Below are 23748 nucleotides of genomic sequence, written 5' to 3'. Positions count from 1 at the left end.
ACCAGAAGCTTCCACACCACTTCCTGAGAAGAGCCATCCCCTACTTAAGCCTTGGTCCCTGGGCCAAGGAAGTGTCATTCCCCCGAGACCCACACCAGCCTTGACTCTCCAGGCCAAATGATGGGAGAGGGGGGCTCTTTAACTGGGAAGGGACAGAAGGCACTGAAGGGCATGGTGCCCTAGGGCTGGAATCTCCACCCTCCGGGCCATCCTGACCAAGTCTGGGCCAAGGATGCTATTAACTGGGCTGGCTGGGGGGAGGGGGCCTCACTCTCTGCCTGGTAGAACCCAAGGGGGCAGCGGGGGGTACACGGACAGCAGGGACAGTGCCAGGCACTTGCTGTAACCCCTCTTCAGGCTGCAGTGGCCACCCCACGCCAGGACCCTTCTGGAGGAGAGGGTGGAAGGTGTCGCCAGGGTGGCTGTGTGCGCATCCCCATCCCAGGTCCGGCGGCAGCCCCATAAAGGCACGCCTCTCTGCCCCTTCATGTTCTGTACTAGGGTGCAGTAGACCCTGGGGTCTGTACTTCCTGACCACAAGGTCCTGGAAACCCAAGGAGGGCTTGTGTGAGGCTCTGAAGAAGGAGCCAGAGAACAGGGTGTTGGTGATGGGGGAGGGGCGGCGCAGACTCAGCAGCCCCAGAGCCAGGAAGGGAAGGTGAGGCACGTTCAGGCTCTACCCTGTGAGGGATGGAGCAGTGGGACCCAGGGTTATGGTGGGGACAGCAGGTGGGGGGAGAAATGAGTCCCCCTGTGACGTGGGGGGGTGGGCAGACAGGACACACAAAGGCCAAGGCAGCAGTGCTGGTCGTTGGTCACCCCCAAGGAGCCACGGGAGTCCCCAGGCCCAGGCCCTCCACCGACCCCATCACAAGACCCCAGAGCCCAGCAGTCACAGCAGGTTTATTGTCAGCAACAGAGCACCGGCGAAGCTCTCCCAGGGCGCCCAGCCAGTGGCTGGAGGGGAGAGGGGGCGAGGCGGCCAGGAGCTAGGAGATGCTGAGGTCAAGGCCTGGGCGCCTGCGCTCCGTGTTCCCTCCCACCTCTCTGGGTCCAAGAAGCATCAGTTCCCCTGGGCTCGGCCCATCCTAGGGGTGGTTTCTTGCCAGGTCTGCCCTGGGCAGGAGGGAGGGTCCCTGGAGAGTCTGGGCTAGCGCCAGTGGCGCCCACAAGAGCTGTGGGGAGCAGCTAGGCTTCACAGAAGAGCAAGAGCGTGCTAAGTCCCCTAGAGACTTCGGGCAGTCAACGACGGGCCTTCTGGACCCCCAACTCACCCAGCCCACGACAGCCCTAAGCCCTGCTCCCCCAGGAGTGGGAGTGAAGAGCCGAAAGCGCACCGGGGGTCTCCAAGCACCTGGCAGGGGGCTCGGCGAGGGCACGGGTTGGGGGGGGCAGGCCTCACGTCTGCAGTGGCCCGGGGTGGCGGGGCTCCGAGGGCGGCGGGCCGGCCGAGCCAGAGCGGTGGGCCTCCTGGAGGTCCCGCAGCACCTGCAGAAGCTGGGCCAGCGCGTCCTCGGGGGCTGGAGGCAGAGGCACAATGAGGGCAGAGCAGTCAGGGCCAGAGCTCCTGGGGGGTGCGGCCCCATCCACAGCACCCCAAAACAGAGCTCAGGCCACTGTGGGAGCCCAGCTGGGAGGGACCTACCTTCCCCCGGGCCGGTGCGCGCAGAGCCTGCCTCCGTGCCCGCACTCAGCTCCCGGCGCTTCTCCCTGCAGGGAGGGCAGAGCTCGTGGAGCCCTTGCCAGGCCGCGGGGCCCCATGTGGGCCTCCTGAGCGGAAGGGATTCTGGGAGGGAGGAGCTGACCCCTTCAACCTGGGGGGAAGTAACAGGGGCCCAGGTCGTGGTCCCCTGGCCACCTGCCACCTGCCGTCCGCCAGCCTCCTCGGGTCTCCCCACCTCCGCAGTGGCGGGCCGGCGGAAGGCACTGTGGAAACCAAGTTCCAACCACATCACTCCTGTTTCAGAGGACCCTGGGGAAAAGGGCCTGAAAGTCCCCAGGATTAACTGGCCGTGAAACGACTTTCCTTCTTAGGGGAGTAGGAGACAATGACAACTTAAGCACGATTCCTAACCAGGGTTCACCGGAGATCGCCGAGCCCTCTGACGTACAATCCTGGGAGCTTCCGTGGAGGGAGAACCGGCAGCCACGGGGACCCCAGGCTTGAAGCTCCTTACTTAGGAATCCCACTGGCTTGGTCCTTTGGACGGTCTCCCTGATCTGTTTGGGAAGGGCTGTGTCCCTCTGCTGAGATCTAACACGCTCCTCCTCCCTCAGATGCCTTCTGGGCTGTGGGGTCGGTCCCTGACTCGCTCCGCTCATTTGCTAACTCAACCCTGACTGCAGGAGAAGACATCTGGGTCATTCCCAGCCCGGCGTCCAGTGATCCGTTACAGCCCCAGGCCACTGCGTCCGGGGACCAGAGGAGCCGGTGGCGCAGAAGGGCCGGGCCAGACGCTGCGGGACGGCAAGGAGGTGAGGCCGAACGAGAGGAAAGGTGGCCAAGCGGTTCCACAAGTGCGGAGGCTCTCCAGGCGGGGGGCTGTGGTCAGGCCCACGGCACTGGTCCCGTGGCGCGAACCACCTGAACCCAAGGTGGCCTGGGTTCGAGTCTTTGCTCCGCCGCTTCCTGGCTTAAATGGGGGACACGACTGTGGGTCCCCAGAACAGAGCAGACAGGGTGGTGGCTGTATCTGGTAGGTGGAGGATGACGTCCCCGAGCCAGGGGGCCAGACAAGGGGTGGAGAGGGGTGACAGGAGTGACCTGGAAGCTACTGGAGACTGCGGCTCCCAGGGGAGTGCGTGGTTCTCGTCTGACCCCCTGAGCCCCAGAAGGGTTTCTGAGGACGAGATAACACCCTGGAAAAGCTGACAAGGAACAAGGACAACAGCCACCACCCCTCCAGGACGCAAGCATGGGGGTGGCGACAGAAAACCGCCCCGATCCCAGCGGGCTCAGAGAAGCAGGGGGCTGCTCGGAGGTGAGCCCACACAGCACTGCACCTCCAGAAATTCTGAATCCGTGGGGGAGGCCGCAGGCATTCTGGTTGTTTCTGAGCGGGAGCCAGGGCCGAGACCAGGCATTAAGCAGCTGGCTGGGGGCAATCCCTGTGCTCCCAGGGCACAACGGGACGGCCGGACGGGCTGGGAGGCTGGGTCAGCCCAAGGCCGGACACAGCCGTGGCAGTGACCCGGGGCTTCTGTATCCTTGGGCCTTCATCCTCAGGTGAGCCTGCCTCCTGCCGCAGAGACCTGAGTGCCCCTCCCCCGGTGCGGGGGTCACGGGCAGGAAGCGGCCAGGCCTGATGTGCAGCCGGAGACCAGCCTCTCGGCCCAGCTCCCGCCCTCTCCCGCCACACTCCCCGGGGCCACACAGGCCTCCTCACCGCAGTGCGGCCTCCACGCCCAGCAGGTGCCGGTAAATGAGCTGGGCCTCCAGGTCATGGTCCAGAGGGTCATTCCACTCCTGGAGGGTCACCCGCGACCGGGTCTTGTCGCAGCCCAGATCTGGGGGCACAAAGAGGGCAGGGTTGCAGGCAGGCCCCGTGAGAGCTTACATCCAACCTCGTGGCAGCGTACGTGGGGACACTGCGGCCTGCAGAGGGACAGGAATGGGCTCAGGGGCCCCAGGAGGGCAACATCTCATCTCTGTCGGGTGCAGCCCCCAAGCCCAGAGATGCACAACGGCCGAGCACGGGGGCCGCACAGGAGACAGCCCGGGGGGCTGGACAGCTTTCCCGGTGGCTGCTGGCCTGGAAGGAAGGGAGAGGCCTGGGACCGTAAGGCCATGGGGACGGAAGCTGGAATGAGCTGGCATTACGACCTTGGCAGAGGCACTGCCCCCACCCCGAGAAGCCTCCGGTTTCTCCTCCATAGAATAGGTTACCGGACCCTGCCTCCTAGTGCCCTAGGGAGTGCCCCCAGCCAATAACAAAGGCCATCGCCACCAAGGTCAAAGCCAGTGGCTGCGGGTCAGGTCACCCAAGCAGCGACACTGGTGTACAACGCAGCTGCTGTCCCCTCCCAGACCCAGGGCCGGGCTGCAGCAGGTGCGGCGGCTTCCCAGGGACTCCCCATGTAGCAGGCTCCAGGGGCCGAGTCTCTTTCGAGACCAGGGAACAAGAGTTTTGTAAAGCCGATGAAGGTAAGAGAAGGAAGGTCCTAACTGAGCTGTCCCACAGGAAGCCAGCTGACGACATAATGCCACTTAAATGCAGAATCATTAAAATTACATAAATTAAAACAAACTTAAGTCTCAGCTCCTGGGCCACACTGGCCACACTTTAAGTCTGCCCACACCTGTTCGCGACAAGCACACGCACAGTTCTGGGCACCACAGCCACCATCACGGAAAGTTCTAGCAGCAGCTTGTCTCGGCCGTCCCTCTGGTGCCCGGGGACCGCCCCCACCCCCGCAGCTCCAGCATCAGGCCTCCAGGTGGGAACGTGAAGCTCAGGGGCCCTCCAGTGCCCTCGGCAGCAAGGAGTCCCTACGCTGTGTCCCTCAAAACCCTGGTTCACAGACACCTCCCTCCCTGGGCAACAGAGAGTCCCTGTCATGTGAGCGAGGGAGTGCTGTGTTACATAGCATGACGGATGGCACTCCAGCTCGTTTCCAGGCCTCCTCAGAGCCTTCGATGAACACACGCGTGGCACCCACACCAAGCAGCATTTCCCAAACTCCCGTTCCGGAACCCTTCCCGCCCAGAACCCCTGCAGGGACTGACCTGCCACCAATGACTTCCCCCAGGTGCATAGGTGGCCTCCCTAGCCGGGCCAGCCAGCCAGGGCTTGGAAGCCCCGTGCCCCGGCCAGGGTGCCCAGATGCCGTGTGGGGGAACCCAGGCCTCCGCTCCCACCTGACTTGTCCTTCTGGTGGCAACAGCTCCACTTGTCCCCACGGAAGACGCCAGGGTGGTAGGAGCCCAGCAGGCCGGGGTTGCTGATGCTCACCTTCCGCAGTGCAGACAGCCACTGGTTCAGCTCATTCACGCACTGCAGGGGCATGGGGGGACGTCAGCGGTCACCTTCTCCAGGAAGCCCGCCCTCCCTTCCTGGAGCTCCCTGGCACATGGCCTGATGAGCAGAGCAGCAGCTGGACGTCAGCTGCCACTGCCCCCAACGGCCATGCCTTGAGCAGTGTACAACCTTGCCAACCGTACAGGGTAGCCACCATTTTACCCTGTGGCTCTGGACAGTCCCTGCCGGGGATAAGCCAAACCCCTCTGATTTCAGCCTTCCTTCTTGCTCCCCGTGTGCTGCCCCTAGACGTTTTCCCCTTCACGATGCCCCTGTTCAGAGGCCACCTGCCAGAGGCCCTCCCACCCACACTTGAAAGAGCAGTAACCCCCTAATGAATGCTACTCGGTTCCCTCCCTCTCCCCCTTAGTCTCCTCTGTGCCCTTCAAGGCGCTGCCACCATCTGACATGTGAAATATTGACCTAGCAGTCAGTCCGCCTCCCTGGGAGACAGCCCCAGGAGGGCAGGGCAGTTTCACCTGCTGCTGAACCCGCCCCTCCACAACCCGCGCCTGGAGCCTTGTGGACGCTCTGTGAATACTTCTCAGATGAATGGGTGAGCTAATGCATAAAGAGACGAGACTTGGACAGCATGCACCCAGAGCCACACGCCTGCACAAACATGACGACTGCGTGTTGGTCGCACCGCAAACACACAGGCACCAACAAAGGTACTCACAAAACCAGTGTCTCACAAACATGCACAATGTGTGACGCTCCGATTGACGGGAACGTACACGTCCTATACCAGACCACGCAGACCTTAGGCCCAGGGAAAGCCACGGGCACAGGGCCCCAGGACCCCCAGAGCCCAGGACACACACACACACACACACACACACACATCAGATCTCATACCTGCTGGGCCTGATACAAGTGACAGGGGGCAGTAGGCTCACCAGGGCCTCCTTCTAGCTGCACCCCCCTCAGCGGCCATTCCCCCAGCAGCCCTCCCCGAGTGCCCCCCCACGGCCCCCACCTTGCACTGCAGGTACATGGTCTGGGCCTTGCCCGCATCGTCCTCGTAGATGACCTGCATGACATGCGAGCTGCCGAAGCTCTTCTCCTCCACCTTCTCCGCTGCCCGGATGTTGGCTAGCTTGATGAGGGCACTTTTCTGGAGTGGGCCGAGACAGGGAGACTCAGGGTCCAAGCTGGGGCCACTCTATGTCCCAGTTCTGGGCCTGAGTCTCCCCTTCTACAGCCTGGGGAGTTAGCATCAGGGACCCGGCTCTGTAAGTGACCCCAGTGACTCTGTGAGTGACCCAGTGACCACAGAGCACCGGAACTTCCTAGCTGTTATAAACCCCTCGGATCCCCACTTGGCCGCCTCCTTCCTCACCCACCTTAGAGCTGGGCGTCTTGGCGAAGCTGAGGGCCTCGGTGGTGAGGGAAAAGTGGAGTTTCTTGAAGGAGGACATGAGGTGGCCCTTGCCCTTGGTCCTGTGGATGAAGAGCGGCCCCTCCTTCACCGGCGGAGCCTGCAAACTCAGGGTCCGCTGCAGGTCCAGCTCTGCCGGGCCGGGGAGGGGGATAAAATGTGAGCCCAGGGATGTAGTGGGGGGGTGGCCGGAGACTCGAGGGGAGGGGCACAGGCAGCAGATGGTCAAGGCCATGCAAGCGTGATGGAGAGGCTGTGGGTGCGACCCAAGAGCCACAGAGATAAGATAGGTGGGGACCTGGGCCAGAGGACAGAGCAAACTGGACGGGGAGGCTGTGGGCGGGGCCGTGGGCGGGGCCAGTGTGGGTGGGGCCCCTGGGCAGGGGCGGGGCAAAGCGGGAGTGCTCACCCTCCTTCTCCCCGATGTCCACCAGTTTCGTGATGAAGTCCTTCAGCTGAGCCACGCCCTGGCGCACGGTGGGCTGCAGCGGCTCCATCCAGGCCTCCTTGGCTCTGGAAGCCGGCGTGTCCATGTTGCCCACGTTCTGGACCGCCTGCAGGGGACAGCAGCAAGGGCCAGGCTCTGCTGGGTCAAACCCCCCCACGCTGCAACCTCCCCCACCCCGCCACCAAATCGATGGCCACTCGCGTAGGAGAACCCGAGGCAGCAGCGGCACAAGCTCTGCTCACGGGCCCGGTCCATCCGCCCTGCGGCTCGGGGCTGATCCGATCCCGGAGTGCGAGGCCTTTCGGGACCGGACGGTTGAGGCTACTTGAGACCAACCCGCTGGCCTTGCTCGGCAAGTTTAGGAGAAGACTGCTCCCCTGGGTACGCCGGTCCCAGCCTGGCGGCAGGCAGCTAAGGGCCGCCTGGGAATAAGAGGCCGATCTGGGGGCCAAAGGGCCCGCGTTCACACACACAGGCTCCGGGCCCGAATCTCCTTCCCCGCAGGGACCCGCTTCCATGCCCATGGGCTCGGGTGACCACGAGAAAGCGTTGTCCAGGGTTAAGTGCGGAGCCACGGGCGACCCGGGAGCCAGTCGGGGACACGGTGCCGTGCGGGCCGGGCCCCGCGGGCACCCACCTTGGCCAGCAGCAGCAGCGTGCGGCTGGTGCGCGCGTCCGCGTGCCGCTCCCGCAGGTGGAAGAGCTTGGGCGCCATGATGGCGGGAGACAAGAAGCGCAGGCACAGGAAGCTGGTGACGGCGATGAACGGCACGTTCTGGGGGGCGCGGGAGAGCGGGGGCTGGGCTGCCCGCGGGCCTTCGGGGCTGTCCCGGCCTCTGCCTGTCCCCCTGCCCCACCCCCACCCCGCCTGCAGTTCTAACCAACCCCCCCAACGCCGCTTCCTTCCCTCCGCCCGGCCCCACCGGCAGGGGGCGCACCTCGTGCTGGGCGCCGGGGAAGCGCTCGCGCACGCGCCGGAAAAGCTGCCGGAAGGTGGCGCGGACCACGGCGGGGCAGGCGCGAACGGAGCGGCTGAGCGCGCTCAGCAGCGCCCCCAGGTGGATGCGCAGCGTCTGCGCGCTGTGCTCCAGCACGTCGGCCTCGGTCTGTGGGCGGTGCAACCCGGAGCACCTGAGTGGATCCCGCAGAGAGGATGGAGGTCAGCGCCCCTGCACCGGACTCTCGCGGGGGCTCCCGGAGACAGGCGCAATAAGGCGTCAGCAGAAGCGGGGACAAAGGCAACGCACAGGTGGGCAGAGCGACGGAAAGTAGACCCGGGCAGAGGAGCCAAAACATCCACTTGCAAAGAGGGCCTGGCACCGCCGCCCCCGCCCCCGGGGATCACATCCGGCCTCACCCTACGTCCTTGACCTCCACTTTGCTGGGGTCCAGCTCCACGTACTTCTTCTCCTCAAACACCCTGTCGATGATGGGGCCCAGGACGCCGTGCAGATACCGCATCCCCACCACCTGCGGGCCAGGGAGGGTGGCATTGGTCCCACCTCCCGCCTCCAGCTCCCTGGCCGTCTCCCTGCAGCTGCACCCCCCCCCCTATGCGCCATCTGCCTGCTGTGTCCGCTCAGGGTAGAGCCAGGCCCACAAAGGGGACAGCGAGACCAACCGCAGCTGCGCGAATGAACACACGAGTGGATGCATGAACTTCTTTATCTCTTGGCCCTTCTGAACCTCGGTCTCTTCATCTAGGCAACAAAGATGTATACCACTCAACCTCACCTTCAGAAAAGACTCCATGGACTTTGAGGCAAGAGAGTTGCTCCGGAACAGGGTGTTAGCCTCACCTGTGAGCAGAGGTTCCAGTGGGTACGGGGTTGGGGAAGGTAGGACCACGGGGCTGGGGGCCCTAAGCTGGCCCCTCTGTAAGGACCTTCCTTGGCCCCTCCCAGCACACTGCCCCACCTATGCCTTTTGCTCATTCCTTTGCCTCCTAATTGGACCCAGCAGCTTCCTACAGGAAGCCTTCCCAGATTTCTCTGCTCTCAGCATCTCTGGAGTCCTTGGCTCCCGCCTGCCCTCTCCACCACACCCTCAGACAGGCCTCCCCCTCCCAGGCCTCACTCGTGCGACCCAGCTCCAGCTGGAAGAGCAGGTCCAGGAAGTCTTTGGCCAGTCCCTGCCCCAGGAAGAGCTTGAGCAGGTTGGTGGCCACCTCCTGGCGGCACTCTGTGCTCGTTGTCTCCTCTATAAGAGGTATCAGCTGCCCTGGGCCCTGCAGGAAGCAGCAAGGAGAGACAGGGTTGGAGGGCCCACAGGGGAACCCAAACCCTTCACTCTGAGGACCTCAGAGGACCACGGGGAAGGAGGGATGCTTTCCCAAGGGTTGGCAAGGGGCCCTGGGTACTCGCTAGTTCCTTACCGTCCTGAGAACCGAGAGCTTTGCTCTTCAGAGCGGGTATAGGACAGGGAGGACTGGCCTGCTGGCCCCGGCCCCTCCCACCTTCCCCCGGGGCCCCCTCACCTGGGTGCCCAGCTTCACCTCACGGCACAGCAGCCGCACCAGGGGCTGGTAGCAGCCGGAGGGCAGTACCGTCTCGTCCCGCAGCCGCACCTCCAGCTGCAAGGAGCCCAGGCTGCCCCTGGAACGGGCAGCCTGTGACCTCTCCACCAGGGACCCAGGCCGCCTGCGCCGGGCCCCTCCCCGCTGGCTCCATATTCCCTTCTCTGGGCCAGCCTGTCTCTCGGCTCGTACCCTCCACCTGCCCACCCCCTGCACCGCCCAGCTCCCATTTTTTCCCCCCAAGCTGCTTTCCTTCCCTGCTGGGCAAGCCCTTCCTGCCTCCAGCCATCTCCACCGCCTGGCTCCGTGCCCCCTCTAGACCCCTTGGACTCCGAGCTTGACCCATGCAAACAGGCTGGGCTGCCCAGCCTCAGATCTGTAAACTCTAAGAGAACAGCTCCTTCGTGTACACGCTTTAAGCTGGAAGCAAGTCCCCGACGGTTTTAACAACCTGCCGGGGCAACTGAAGCTTGAGCAGGCTGGAGAACTTGCCATAACAGATCTAACTGCCAAGCTCCCCTGCTCGGATCCCTCCTGGTGGGTCCCTCCTGTTGGGGGTGCTGACCAAGCCTTAGCAGTCTCTCAGCACCCCCTCTTCCAGAAGCACAGTGCAGTTCACTAAGTTTGCTGCTCAGCACGGCCTCATCCCCAGAAGCCCTCCAAACAGCCCTGGGCAGGTTCTCTGGACATGCCTTGCGGCTGGACACAGCCATCTGCCCCCGCCCTGTCCATGGTAGGGATGGGGGGGGGTGTCTGGGACTTTCTGCAGAGAGACGGAGCTGAACCACCCACAGTGGGGGACACTGCTGACCTTCCACTTCCCGGTTGAGTGGTGGGCAAGGAAGCCAGAGAGCTTCCTTGATAGGTTGCCAAATTTAACCAAAATAAAACTACAAGACGCCCAGTGAAGTTTGAGTATCTTTAGCCTAAGTCTGTCTCCGACACCGCATGGAAGTACCACACGGAAAAATGATTCACTGTTTGCCTGAAATTCAGCTTTACGTGGACATCCTATATTTTATCTGGCAACCTCATTCCTGGAAAATCTGAGGGAGGGTCAGAGCTCTGGGGACTTGAACCCTGGTATGAGGTCTGCTGGGAAAGCCTTAAAGGGAAAAAGTCTGATGGCCTGTTCCAGAATCTGCCAGAAGGTAGAAAGCAGGAGACCCGTAGTGCCTTGGAGCTTAGAGGACAGGGCCAAGTCCAAGGCTGTGAGAAGGGCCAGGCGGCAGTACTGGTCAGGATAACAGAGTCTGGCCCTGAGGGCTGGGGTCTGCCCCCGACTGCCTGCTGGAGCCAATTGTCAACTCTCCCCGCACCCCCGCAAGCCCCCTGGGGCCCAGAGCCCACCAGCCCCGCGGCCAAGCCCAGGCACTCACTCTCCCCGCCGACTCTTGGACTGGTCGGGCTGCAGCCGGAACCAGCCCTCCTCCTGCTGGGCCGCCCACAGTCTCTGGACATTGAACACCACCTGGGGAGTAAGGCAGAGTCAACTACTGTTCCTTTGGGGGGAGTCCCTCCTCGGGGTCCCCGATCACCAGTGGCTGGTTCTGGGGAGTGCCCCTCCGGGGCAGTGGGGGGCAGGGGGAGACTGGGGGTGGTGCCGGAATGGAGGCAGGTGCAGCCCGAAGGAGTGGGGCACTCACTCTGCCCAAGAAGTCATTCCGGCTGACAAGGTCCCAGTCCCAGGCTTCCACACACACCGCCTCCGCGGCCCCCTCTTCCAGATCGAACTCAAATGTTTCATTCCAGCGTGGGTAGCATGATTTCTTCACAATCTGTCCAGAACGGGGCAAGTAGAGGTGGGCTGACCCCAAGGGGGGCCCTAAAGCAAGGCCCAACCAAGGGTACAGCCGCCCCAAACACCCCACTTGGGATCCCTGCAGGGGCCTTGCAACAGCAGAGGTGTAACCTTCCTGTCCAAACCCCTGCTCATTTCTCAAGGGGGAATGGAGGCCCAGAGTGGGCAAGGTACTTGTCCAAGGCCACACAGCACAAAGGTAGCAGCAGACTGCACTGAGAAACCAGGCCTCCACCCCTGGCCCACCCCAGGGCTGCGCCCACCACCCTGGCTGTTTCCTGGGGCAGAACAATGCCGGGGGAGCTATCGGATGGTGCAGCTGAACCCCACACCGGCTGTCTTGGGCCAGGAGGCCAGGAGTGAAAGGCAGCTGCGGCTGTAGGGGTTGGTGACAGAAGAGCGGGGACCTGCTATGCCCCAGGGTCACCCGGCCTTTCTTAAATGTCTTCTGTGAGACCACAGTCCCAGCCTGACCGCCCAACTGATGAGGGCTCCCCGCCCCCCTCAGCCCCCTCACCGAGGTCTCCTGTGTCCGGCCGTTGTAGCGCACTCGGACGAAGGGGTCAGATGCACCGTTCCGGTCCTTGGGGGCCAGGTCCCTGGGAGGGAAGCAGGGCATCCACTTCTCACACTCTGTCCCCAGACTGTCACCTGACCGCTGTGGGGTCACCCCCAGGCTGGGTTCATCTGTGCCCAGCGCCTCTCCCCGGGACACTGATTCCCCCAGTGTTCCCCCCACAGGCCTCTACGGGGCACCCACAGAAGACCAGGCCCCCCACCATGGCTCCTCTGGGTTGACAGCCGCAGGCGGGCTGTGAGCTTATCGTCTGCTCTGGGGAGCAGGGAGGCAAGTACACCGTGGAACAGCCTGGGCTGTGTCCCCCACCCGGCTCCCCGATTGCCAGCGCAGCCCTGAGCCGGGGCCATCTCTCCAAGCCTCGGTTTCCCCTTTGCGGAGTATAGAAGATAACCCCCACGACTGAGATCACGGGCTTCTAGAAGGCCTGCCCCACAGTGGGAGAGGTGCGTCTTGGGGAGCAGCCCTGCCAGGTCATCCTGCCAATACTCTGCAAAGCCCAAATCCGCTCACAGCACCCCAGCACCCCGCTCGGAGCCCTTTGTGGGGCAACAGCAAAGCCCGCCCCTCTTCTTTTTACTGTAAATACTGTTTTCTGCTCTTCTCTGTATTTTTAGTTTAAAGCCTCCCGTGCCGGCTTTTCCTGCCTCCTCAGAGCCAAGAGAATTCCAGGACATGAACTTGAGAATCTGCCCAGAAAGATGAGAAGAAACGTTCTTTCTGCACAGACAGCTTCTCGGGCCTCCCGGAATGCCAGTGGGGTCTGAGCGGGGGAGGGGGGGGGCGGTGGCGGCCGAGACCCCCTCCCCCCCCCCGCTCATGCTCTGCACAGAGGTCTGGACAGACGGCTCCTCCCGTCCAGGCCCCTGCTGAGTGGAGGCCAGGCTGGGCCAGCCCCCGCGTCCCCAGGAGTGTCAGCAGCACAGCAGCACGTGCGTGTGAGCCCGAGGGCGGGAATGGCTGGGTGTGAGGGTGTGATCGGCCCCTGCCCAAGTGCACATTCTCCCGCTGCCTCCTCATCCCCACTCCAGCCCCAGGACAGGGAATCCGGCCGGGGAGCCACCGTCCCCACTTGCCGGAGAGAGATCTTCCCCCGGCCCTGCTCCCTCTGCAAGCTGACAGCCCTCACCCCCTCACCCCTGCGGGGACCGGCTCCCCCACGGGCACTGGCCCGGCCCTGCCCTCCCACCCCAGAGGCAGCCAAGGGACCCTGTGGAGGTGGCCCGGAGCCACAAGGGAAGAAGCTCCTCAGGGAGCACGTGTGACTCACACTCAGGCCCCGACAGGAGGGGAGCCCGCAGCTAAAAATACCGCGGATGGGGAGGGGAGGGAGGCCTGTCGTAGGTGACTCAGGCCCACCTTTCTGCCCGAGTCACTGTTCCTCCTGGAGAGGACCGCACCCCACCCCCGCAACACACACACACACACACACACACACACACACACACCTGGAGAGGACCGCACCCCACCCCCGCAACACACACACACACACACACACACACACACACCAGGCCAAGTTCATACTGTAGTTAAACCCCAGGGGAAGCCCAGGCTTGGCACGCGGGCTGCACGCGCAGAGCTTGGGGTCCCCTCTCCCCTGCCTTACGATGCCCGAAGTCCCACCATTAGAAGATCACCCTGTCCCTTAAGAGACATGGCGTCCTCGGCCGGGTCACCCAGGAAACGCCTTGAGGTCAGGCAACCTCCCCAGCCCGCTGGCCCGCAGGGGCCTCTCCCGTCTCACCTGGCCTCCAGCACAGAGCAGCGCAGCCGACCCGCCGGCGTCCCCGGGACCACCTCAAGGCGCAGGTGGATCTCGCCTTGCACCTCCTCATCAGGGTCCACCTCCGTCAGGTGGGCCCAGCCGCTGAAACCTGTGGGACCCACGGCTCAGCCCTGCCGGGCGCCATGGCGCCCCTGCACTGGCCGCTCAGGGTCCTCTCCAGCTCCAGGGGGCAGGGGCCATCGTCCCCAGGGACAGATGGGGACACAGTCTCAGAAGCTGAGCAGCGGCTCTTGGAAGAAGCTTGATGTGAACCCAAGTCCGGCGACCCCTGTGTCCTTCCTCTCGTGCCCTCTGCCCCCGAACCTAACTTGTGATAGAACCACTTTCTCTGGCCTCAGCTTCTCCATCATAAAACAGCAGCTCTTGTCTGGGGCTGCTGGAGGAGGGGCCGAGCGCAGGTGGGGAAGCATTAAGGGCCCAGCATCCCCTGGGCCACTGGACCCCGAGGGGCCTGCGGGGGCCGTGGGCAGGAGAGGCCTGTGGGCCTGGCAGGGGCCCGAGAGTCTCCATGAGTCAGCAAAGTCCCCCACCCCCGCATGCCCGCCCCGGCCTCACAGACAGGAGCAGGTGTGTGCCGGGAAGGCCCGGGAGGAGTCACAGGGGCTGCACAAGCCAAACCTGAACCGCCCGAGAGCTCCAGGTCGGAACCCTCACTGGCAGCCAGGAAGCCAGCCCAGAGGAGGCAGCAGCTACCCCAGGTCCCACAGTGAGGATGGGACAGGGCTGAGCTCTCAAAACAGTGTCAGCATCCCAACCATCATCCAAGGGGCCTAGCCCGGCTGCAGGCCGACCACTCAGGCTTAGGGCCGAGCCGCCCCAGGGGCCCAGGCTAAGGGGACACCAAGGGTACAGGAAAAGCCAGCCCGATGGCAGGAGGGGTTTCCGCACCTCCGCAAGCGTGGAGAGGCTCCTTCTTGTGCCTGCAGAGGCCTCAGATCCCAGCACTGGCAACCCCTCTTTGCCCTAGGGACATGCATTTCCAGCAGGGGACAGAACGGGGCCCAGGACATTGAGGCTAGGGGGCAGGAGATGGGCCAGAGGCCCTTCTAGGGAGGGCACACATGGCTTTCCCTGAGCACGGGCTGTGAAGGAGCCTAGAGGAAGCATCTCTGAGTTGGGGGAAGGCCAGGGACGGGGCCACCAGTACCGGGAGACAGGAGGGGGCCAGGGGAGGGGAAGCAGGAGCAGGCCATGGGCTCCCTCCCAGGAATCTTACCCTTTGGGTGAGCAGCCAGGGTGTCCCTGGTAAGGCAGACCTTCCCGATAACGTCGTCCCGACTGGAGGATGGAGAGGGGGCCAGAGCTGGGCAGGGCTCCACAGGGAGCCTGGGAAACCACCCCACCCCCAACCACCCCACCGCCCAGTTCAGAGGCCCTGTGGGAAGCAGAGAAGCTGACACTCCAGTCACTTGCAGGAGCCGATCCGAGCAGGACCCGTGACCCTCCTGCGGGCCCTGCATTCTGGACACGCTCACGGGCATGTGCTAGGTTGCTACACACGGACGGACACACGGGCTCACATATATGCCAAGTTCGTCCTGGGTTCCCTAGCTCGCACGCCCCCAGGCACAGCCCAGCACACCTGTGCCTTTACTCCCGCATGTGCACGTGGGGGATGTGGTGTGAGCGCTGTGAACACCCCCGCCCCCGCAGACCCCGGCTCGCTCAAACCCGGAGCTCTTCCAGACCCTCCCAGGGCTCCCCCCCCCACCCCCGCTCCAGGCCACAAAGAGGACGCAAAGCGACCTGCCGGCCCGGCAATGACATGGGCCGGGGGGTCAGCTGGCAGGGTCGGGGCCCCCATTTGAAGGGTGGGGCACCCACCTGAGGGCGTCCTCATCCATGACGTAGAAGGCCACCGCGTGGAAGGTGGGCGGCAGGTGCACCTGGTACTCCTCGCCCCAGAATGGACACAGGGTCTTCCACACAGTGGCTGTCCTACAGCAAAGGAGCCTCAGTGCCTGGCGGGGCCGCCTGCAGACCCCGGGCCCGCCCACGGGATCTGACGATTCTCCTTGTCCTCGACCTCACTGCCCACCATCAGCCGCTCCCTCCTGACCGTCCCCTCTGCCCTGGGAGGGGCGCAGGGCTGCATCTAGCAGGCCATTTTCCATTTGGGGAAACTGAGACCACAGGGGGCCATAGCTAGCCTCAGGTCACATGAACAGGACGGTGGCAGAGCCTGACCCAGAGCCAGACCCAGGACAGAGTCTTCAGCCCAGGGGACTCAGCAGGGAATGCTGGGGGGTTGGGGAGCCGAAACCCCCAAGGTGGGCCAAGGACCCGGAAGAAAGCTCAAATGATCACCTTGACCCCAAGCACTTCTCCGACAGGCCACTGGAACGCTGGGGCCTCGGTTTCCCTGTCTGTCACAGAGATAATCAGAGCCATCCTGCCCGCCCCCCTCTTGGTATCGTGGTTTGCAAAGAATGTGGAAGAAGAACCTGAGGTCCTATTTGCAAGGGTGAAGAACCACGAGCCCGGCAGCCTCAGCCGGCCGTCAGCAACGGGCACTTCGGTGGGCAGAACTGCGGGGCAGCTCTGGTCACGAAGTCCAAGGTCGAGGCCAGAGACGCAAAAGGAACGGGACCTCAAAGAGCCTGCCCAGAATCGTGGAGCCCAGGGACAAAAGCACGTCCGGGGAAAGTGGCCCTTCTGGGAACAGGCTGGGGCCCCCTTGCCTGAAGCAGCCTTTCTGGGGTATAACCACGGTGGGCATCTCTCAGGGCACAGGAATCCCAAGGGAGAGCCAGGATAAGAGAGGGGGACGAGCCTCAGGCTTTGGGGTCAGCCAGATTTGGGCTCCAGTTTGACTTTGCCAACTCCGAGGTACGCGACCCTGAGCAAGTTAGCCTTTCTCGGTCCCCGGGTTCCTCCTCTGTAAATGCAACTTAATCATAACACATCAAGCTCCTTGCAAGTTATAAATGGGCTGCAAAAGGTTTAGCACAGGACCCGGCGGACCACACTCCAGAAGTGACAGCCGCTGTTGCTAATCATCACCCTGTCCCTTCCGAGGGCCGTAAAGATCACAGAAAGGAACAGCGCTGGCGAGAGGCCCTTGGATCCACGGCCTGGATGGACGTTCAGGTCAGTAATCAGCAGGAGTCAGAGGTGGATTTTCTCACCTCCCAGCAGGTGCGTCAGGGCAGGGGGCCGGCCTGGGGATCAGCCTGTCCCCTCCCCTACCCGGAGGATGTGAGCGGGAAGCGTGGGGAGGAGCAGGTGCTGGGTGGGGGGGAGGGGCCCATACCGGATGATAGGCTCATTGTCCACCTTCACGATGCAGTAGGGGTCGCTGCTGCCGGTGCTGCAAGACACAAGGGCAGGGCGGGGCTGACCGGCGGCCAGCGGCAGGTGGGGAGAGCGTCGGAGCGCCCAGGGGCTCCCAGGCAGCTCAGCCCTCGGGGACCCCAGGGAACGGACGATCAAGTCTGAGGCAAGGAGGCCTGGGCTGGGGTCCAAGGGCTCGAAGCGTGTACCCCACACCCCTCATCAGTCTGGGAGGCTGGTGGTGAGCAGAAGGCAGGACCCTGCACGAGGGGTTAAGGCCGTTCCTGCCTGCCACCCCTTTCCCCTCAACGCCCTGCTCTGCCCCAAGGAGGACAGAAACAGCCCCAGGCCAGGTCCACAAACCCCATCCTCAACACCCAAGTGGGCGCCTTGTTCTCTCTCCCTGGAGCCTTTGCTCCTGCTGTCCCCAGCCTCTCAGAGCCCGGCCCCGTCCCAGAGGCAGGGAGTAAGGTCTCCTCTGCGGGCCCGATGCCTGCAAACCCCCTGACTTTCCCTCCATCCCAGGACTGCTAGCGATGCGCTGTCCTCAGCTGCCACTACTGCCCCACACCACCTGAGGGAAGGGTCCCTTCTGTGTCCCCGGGGTCTAGGACAGGGCACAAGACAGGGGGCCCGGGGGGTGTTTGCTGGAAAAATGAACAAATTTAACAGGCTGGCCTCGAGCTCTTGGCCATCTGGGAAAGAAGGAAGAAGAAGACGAACCTGGGACTGCTCAGGTGCCCTGGTCTCCCTGGTCTCGGTTGGTAGGGGGTTCCTGGGGTGGGTTGGGGGGACATTCCCAGCCAGGCCTAGGGCTGGTCCCAGGCAAGAAAGGGGGTAAGGACTGTCTCCAGGAGTGCCTTTCAGGCGCAGTGTCCATAAAAAGGAAATGATTTGCATGTGGTAGGCTGGGGAATTCAAAGCCCCAGCTCTCATCTCCAAAGGGGCTCTTCCTGCAGAGGAAGCCCCGATCTCTGAAGGTCCTCCTGATGCTGACCGGAAACTGACCTGACTGGAAACTGACCAGAAACGTCTGCCAGGACTCGGTTCCCCACACAGAGCAGTGGGGCGGGGAATGACCACCCACAGGGTGGCTGCCCCAGGTGCCCGGTCTGACGGGAGGGCCCGCCCATGACAGATGTGCAATTCTGCCAGGACTCGGTTCCCCACACAGAGCAGTGGGGCGCGGAATGGCCACCCACAGGGTGGCTGCCCCAGGTGCCCGGTCTGACGGGAGGGTCCGCCCATGACAGGTGTGCAATAAATGTTGGCATGGCCCTAGACTCCCTGCTTTTCTGCCTGCTACCCCTTTCCCTGTCACTTAGGAGCCCTCTCCACCAGAGAGCCCCTTGGGAACACCTCAGCTTGCATCCCATCCCCCCAAATCCGGGGGACTCCGGACCTCCAGCAATCAGGCCCCTGTGCACTCCCAGAGCCGGGCTGGGTAGCAGCCCCCAGCAGCTGCATGCATATTTGCACAAGGAACTGGGAAGGAGGAAGATGTCCCTGTGCTCTGAGAAGTAGCGGGGTGCGGCAGGGGTGGGGTGGGGGTTGGGGACGGGCCTCCTCTCCCCTGCCTCTGCCTTCTGGCCTGGCAGCCCCGTGAGCCTAGCTTTGCTATGGTGCAGCTCTCACTCAATGAATGAATCTCTGAATGAACCGTGAGATTTGGGCTTTGGGTTCGGGGCCAGGTCATGGGGTGGGCAAAGGCCCAGAGGCAGGAACAGAGCTGGGTGTGCAGGGGCTACGAGGAGCTGGTGGCTGGATCAGAGTGCAAAGGGGACAGCGTCAGGAGCAGGCTGAGGCCAGAGGCCCACCCATGATCCCTGGTCAGCTGCGGGGATCTGTGTCCCTGCCTAGTGCCCTCTTGTCCTGATGAGGCCCCGGGACTGGTCCCCTGCCTCACTTCCCCTTCCCCAAGCCTCTTGGGGAAGCCAGCCTGGCTACTTGCAAGTCCTCTATATTTAGCCCCTTGGCGGTTTCCAGGCTGTGGAAGGGGAAGGATCAGTGTAAACCTTGAAATAGTCCTCGGCCCATCCCCAGGGCCACTGGGCGTGGGAGCCAGTCGGTTACCGGTCATTATGAGACTTAGCTCCTGTCTGGCTGATCCAGGCACGCAAAAATGGGAGACAGTGGATGGCAACAGAATGGGAACAGGTGGGCTCTGAAAACGGTCAGTGACAGGGAGCACAGCTGTGCTCTGTGCCCTTAAGAGAACTAAGAGCCCATGAGTGGAAATGGCAGCTGTGATGATGTGTCCCTCCTCAGAACGGTCTCTGTCAAGATGAGTCACTATGGAAAGGTGGTGAGATCCCCGTCCTCAGAGGTGTGCAAGTCCTGGCTGGAAGGGAGGCTGCTCAGGAGACAGGCTGATGAGGCACAGTGAGGCAGGCGCACCCCCTTCCCAGCCTCCGCCCCCTTCCCAGCCCTCTGACACCCAGTGAGGGCCTCCTGGGGTCTCCGAACCCCTGCTGTCCCTGAGCCAAGTGGTTTGTGTCGCATTTCCAAGGCTCAGTCCCCACTGAAGCCCATGGTAAGGCTGCAGCCTCGGCCCAGCTAGGATTCTCAGCCTGTCAACAGCAGTAAGAGTGGGTTTGAATCCCAGCTTCTCTCCCTAAACACTATGTGGCCTTGGCAAGGGACTTACACATCCTGAGCCTCAGTTTCCCCTTCTGCAAACTGAGCATATCTGCCTTGTAGAACTAATGCAAGGATTGAACGGAAGGGTCCTCCACAGCCCTTAGTCTCCTCTGCCATGGGCCAGGAGCCCCCCCAGGGCTCCTGGAATGCCAAGACGAATGAGTCACGGTTCCTACCCTTCATGGTCACACAGCATGGTGGCAACTGCTACCAAGAGTGTGCTCCTGACTCTGGAGGGCACAAGACAGGGGCACGAGCACCAGTGCTGCTGGAGGGCACAGGGAAAACCCTGGAACGGAGCCTAAGTTTGAGAGGGGTCCTGAAGGATGAACAGGAGTTTTCTGGAGGACTCCGAGTGGGAGTGTCTGAAGACAGAAGCCCCTTAAACCTGTGCAAAGGCAGGGCTCGAATGTGGGGGCCTGGGGGGGAGTTAGAGCTGCATTTAGGAACCAGATGACAGGAAGCCCTCTGACCAGAGGCTTCAGGAGGGGACAGAGGTCAGCAGGCAGGGGGCCGGGCAAAGAAAGAGATCCTGAAGGCTAAACCAACAGGACTTAGTGGCGACCCCCCCAGGGATGGAGCCCCAGGGTCCCCGGGCTGGGCCGAGAACCTGGCACCTTGGCTCCCAGGGAGACCCAGTTGGCAGCTTCACTGCCCTGGGGCTAGGGAAAGCCTAGAGCCAGGCACTAGGGCCTGCGGGGATGGGGAGGGAGGTGACAGACGGAGGGGCTGCTCCTCCCAGCAGCCACCAGCCAGAGGAGGCCAAGCTGACCTAGTTAGCAGTGCCAGCCTGGGGGGGGCTGCTTAGAGCCTGGGCCAGGAGGCTGAGACCCTCCTCAAAGCTCATCCGCCTGGCTCTCCGCAGAGATGGCTTTCCCGGGGTCCGCCCCACCTAGCCGCGAGACCAGAAACCCACCTGGAGATGGCCTGCCCAGCCCCGCCCCCCTTAACCATTGCCATAGCAACTGCTGAGCCTGGCCTCACCAGGCCCAGGGGGCCTTGAACTAGAACTGCTCAAGGCTTTGAGTGAGCAGGCAAACTCACAGGGGCCACTGTCCAGGTGAGAGAGACGCCCTCGCCCCGGCCTCCTGCACCCCGCCCCATTCGCCACCTCTTGGCATCCAGGAGCAGGCTGAGGAACCCTAGGGGGGCAGGGGAAGGGCATGGGGGGGGCACTCCAGACAGTGGACTTTGGACCCTATGCAGCCTCTGGGCTCCCCTTCCCCCATACCCTGCTCCAGGAGGCCAGTGCACCTAGAGCCTTGTACTTAAGGTTTTTTTTGTTTTGTTTTGTTTTTAAGGATTTCAGGGGCATCTGGGTGGCTCAGTCATTAAGCGTCTGTCTTTGGCTCAGGTCCTGATCCCAGGGTCCTGGGATCAAGCCCCACATCAAGCCCCACATCAAGCCCTGCATCGGGCTCCCTGCTCGGCTGGAAATCTGCTTCTCTCTCTCCCACTCCCCCCGCTTGTGTTCCCTCTCTCGCTGTGTCTCTCTCTATCAAATAAATTAATAAAATCTTTTAAAAAAAATAAATAAATAAGATTTCATTTTTAAGTAATCTCTACACCCAACCTGGGGCTCTAACTCACAACCCTGAGACCAAAAGTCCCATGCTCTACCAACTGAGCCAGCCAACATCCCTGTGCTTAAGGGAGTTTGACCTCCAGTCTACAGAAAGGGAAACTGAGGCTTCAGAGCTAAGATGCTGCCTAAGGCTGTATACAAGCGTGCCAGGGATGAGATGGGGAACCTCAGCTCTGGGACTACTGAGAAAGGCGCTGGGACAAGGGGCTCGGGAAACCTCCTCAAATCTGGCCAGGGACCAGGGAATGCCCTAGATGTCCACGGGCGTTAGGAGCTCTGGACCCAAGCCCTTCCTCTGCCATTTAGAGCCAGCCTTTTCAGGTCTCCCAGCCTCGGTTTCCTTATCTGTAAAATGGGATGATGAGAACTGCCTTGCTAAGTCCTTGTGACGAGGTAAAGCCACCGCAGGGCTCAGATAAAGCCCAGGGCACAAGGAACAGCTGCTCCCCGGCCACCCCATCTTTGCACGGTCCCAGCCTCCTGACCTACCGGTTCACGCCTCACTCCTGCGCACAGCTGGAAGCCCCGGGACAGGGGGACAGGCCCGGCCCCCCGGGGCTGGTTTCAGGTGCACACTCTCGGGTACTAAGGTTCCGGAACTAACGAGGAAGACCCCTCGGTTCCCAGGGGCACCCCCACCCCTTCCAGCCACACTCCCGCAGTTCACCGAGACATCTCCCTGCGAGGTGCCCCCCACGCTCAGCCCCTGTCCTATTAAAGCCCCTTCCCTTCCTGAGCGCCGTTCGCTGGCTCCCTGCTAGCTCAGGCCCCTTACTGACCCCCCCGTCCGCTCCCCTGTCCACGGACCTTCCTTGTCCCCCTGCCCCACCCCCGCCCCGTGCTCGCAACAAATCTTACCGTCCCCATTCCCTTCCAGTCCCCCACGGCGGCCACACTCGCCACACCCTCGCCGCTGCTCCACTTGCGGGCGGGCCGTGTGGACCCTAGAAAGGTGAGGCTTAAGGAAGGGGCAGCGCCCCTCCCCACAAAGTTGGGGCCCCCACCCCGGGCAGCGCTCACATGTCCTTGGCGGGCAGGTTCTTCCCCTCCACGATGCGGATGGACAGCGAGCTGCGCTTGGCCATCGCGGGTCCGCGGCGCGGGGTCGGCGCCCGAGGGAGCCGGACCGCAGGGTCGCGTGCAGCCGGCGGGCGCGGGACTGGGCGCCGCGGGGGACGGGCCGCGCAGGGCGCGGGAGGTAAGCGCGGGGGCGGGGGAATCGCTTCCACTACATTCACCCCCGCCCCCGCCCCACGTGCGGGGGCCTCAGCGCCGGGGCTCGCCAATCGGCGGCCGGGGCTCCCCCTGGGTGGGCGGGGCCGGATCGGGTCGCGGCGCTCATTGGCCGCCTGGGGGTAGGGGCGGGGCCTGCGCCCAGGGCTGTTACCCTGCTGGCTCGCCGCGGGCGGGTGGTCACAGTGGGGTGAGGGCGCGACGGTCGGCGCTCGGGTGGCCTGTGCCACCGGTACGCGTGGGCGGCAGGCGTGGTCCCAGAGTGCCAGTCTCCAGGTGCAAGGGGGCTACGGGTCCTAGTATGTGCTCAGAGGCGTGGGCCGGGGACTCGCGCGGCGGACCGCCCTGGCCACCTGAGCCTGGCGCGTGGGACACCCCGCGTGGGTGTAAGATGAATGAATGCACAATCGCACGCACTTAGCAAACAGTATGTCTGTTTGTGTCAGAGCCAGCTGGACCCAGAAGGAGGCATCGAGAGTCAGGGCAGTTCAGAGTTTTGGGGACCGCGCTTTTGAGTTTGAAAGATCGGGTTTATTTTGGGGACCCTGCCCCGGAGGAGGAGGGGTCTTTCTCAGTTGTCACCTCACTTAGGCCTCCTGCCTCCCCAGCCGTGGGAATTTGGATGAGGCGCTCAGGTTCACAGAGGGAAAATCACTGGCTAGAGGTCACCCGTTCGGCGCCGTCAGAGCTAGGCTTGGCCTTCCTGCTACTCCATGAGCACGGGCCTTTCCGTGAGGGGCACCATTCTTCTCCCAGACTCAGAGTCCAGAGCTGGGTTTCTAGAAGCAACCCCTTCGTGGTTTTCTCCCAGATGGAGAGGTCACAGTCCTGGGGCCGGCCCAGCCACAGCTGGCCCTAGGCATCTGTCTGCCCCAGAGGGCACTGCCCCAAACATCACTGCACACTTGGGTCCCAGACCCAGCTTCTCCACTCCCTTGCCAGTCACTCACTCCGAGTGGCTTTCTGATCTTCTGTGAGCTGAATCCATTTCATCACCTGCAAAGAGGGAGCAGTGGTACCTGCCAGGGACATCCAGGAAACACTGTATGTGTAGGTGCCTAGCACTGGTTCTATTTTTCTCTTACTTTGTTTTCTTTTCCTGTTTTGTTATGTATACAACACATGCACACTTGGCTAAATGCAAAAGATGTTGAATGTTTACCATGTTTTCAATGGTTACTTAAAAAAAAAAAGTGTGGGGGCACCTGGGTGGCTCAGTGGGTTAAGCCGCTGCCTTCGGCTCAGGTCATGATCTCAGGGTCCTGGGATCGAGTCCCGAATCGGGCTCTCTGCTCAGCAGGGAGCCTGCTTCCCTCTCTCTCTCTCTGCCTGCCTCTCTGTCTACTGTGATCTCTCTCTGTCAAATAAATAAATAAATAAAATTTAAAAAAAAAAAAGTGTGCCTGGCTGGCTCAGCATGTGACTCTTGGTCTGGGGATTGTGAGTTCGAGCTCCACCTTCGGTTTTTTGTTTTTTGTTTTTTGTTTTTTT

General features: G+C 62.7%; 1 protein-coding gene across 3 annotated transcripts; it reads right to left on the bottom strand.

Annotated features, from left to right (window-relative positions):
• Nucleotides 1–884: 884 nt before the first annotated feature.
• On the bottom strand, nucleotides 885–22257 carry RASA4B (RAS p21 protein activator 4B). 3 transcript variants are annotated; one of them, XM_045074993.1, is made up of 21 exons: nucleotides 22045–22257; nucleotides 21883–21968; nucleotides 16780–16836; nucleotides 15351–15464; nucleotides 14743–14804; nucleotides 13485–13614; nucleotides 11681–11762; nucleotides 11009–11140; nucleotides 10742–10833; nucleotides 9324–9441; nucleotides 8924–9074; nucleotides 8582–8646; nucleotides 8205–8317; nucleotides 7786–7978; nucleotides 7485–7622; nucleotides 6809–6953; nucleotides 6365–6531; nucleotides 5998–6135; nucleotides 4859–4994; nucleotides 3387–3507; nucleotides 885–1520 (listed from the first exon to the last, which is right to left on the bottom strand). In XM_045074993.1, exons 4-21 carry the CDS (start codon nucleotides 15368–15370, stop codon nucleotides 1271–1273), a joined length of 2253 nt encoding a protein of 750 aa, XP_044930928.1. In that variant the 5' UTR covers nucleotides 15371–15464; nucleotides 16780–16836; nucleotides 21883–21968; nucleotides 22045–22257; the 3' UTR covers nucleotides 885–1270. The 3 variants fall into 3 exon arrangements, with proteins under 3 accessions (XP_044930928.1, XP_004761672.1, XP_004761671.1); XM_004761615.3 differs by lacking the exon at nucleotides 21883–21968 and adding an exon at nucleotides 1646–1710 and having other exon boundaries at nucleotides 22045–22221; XM_004761614.3 differs by lacking the exon at nucleotides 21883–21968 and having other exon boundaries at nucleotides 22045–22221.
• Nucleotides 22258–23748: the final 1491 nt, after the last annotated feature.

The sequence above is a fragment of the Mustela putorius genome, unplaced genomic scaffold (genome assembly GCF_011764305.1).
Source record: "Mustela putorius furo isolate JIRA1106 unplaced genomic scaffold, ASM1176430v1.1 tig00000139_pilon_pilon_pilon, whole genome shotgun sequence".
Lineage (NCBI taxonomy): Eukaryota > Metazoa > Chordata > Mammalia > Carnivora > Mustelidae > Mustela > Mustela putorius.
This window is presented reverse-complemented; position numbering and strand designations above follow the sequence as displayed.

Bases quoted from the DNA above. Each gene is read 5' to 3' on its own strand.
- RASA4B (XM_004761614.3), bottom strand. From the start codon at position 22,109: ATGGCCAAGCGCAGCTCGCTGTCCATCCGCATCGTGGAGGGGAAGAAC. The intron at 8,318-8,581 runs GTGAGGTTGAGT...CCTGGCCCGCAG, and splicing joins CCATGGAGTCTTTTCTGAAG to GTGGTGGGGATGCGGTATCT. The intron at 6,954-7,484 runs GTGGGTGCCCGC...TGTCCCCTGCAG, and splicing joins CGCTGCTGCTGCTGGCCAAG to GCGGTCCAGAACGTGGGCAA.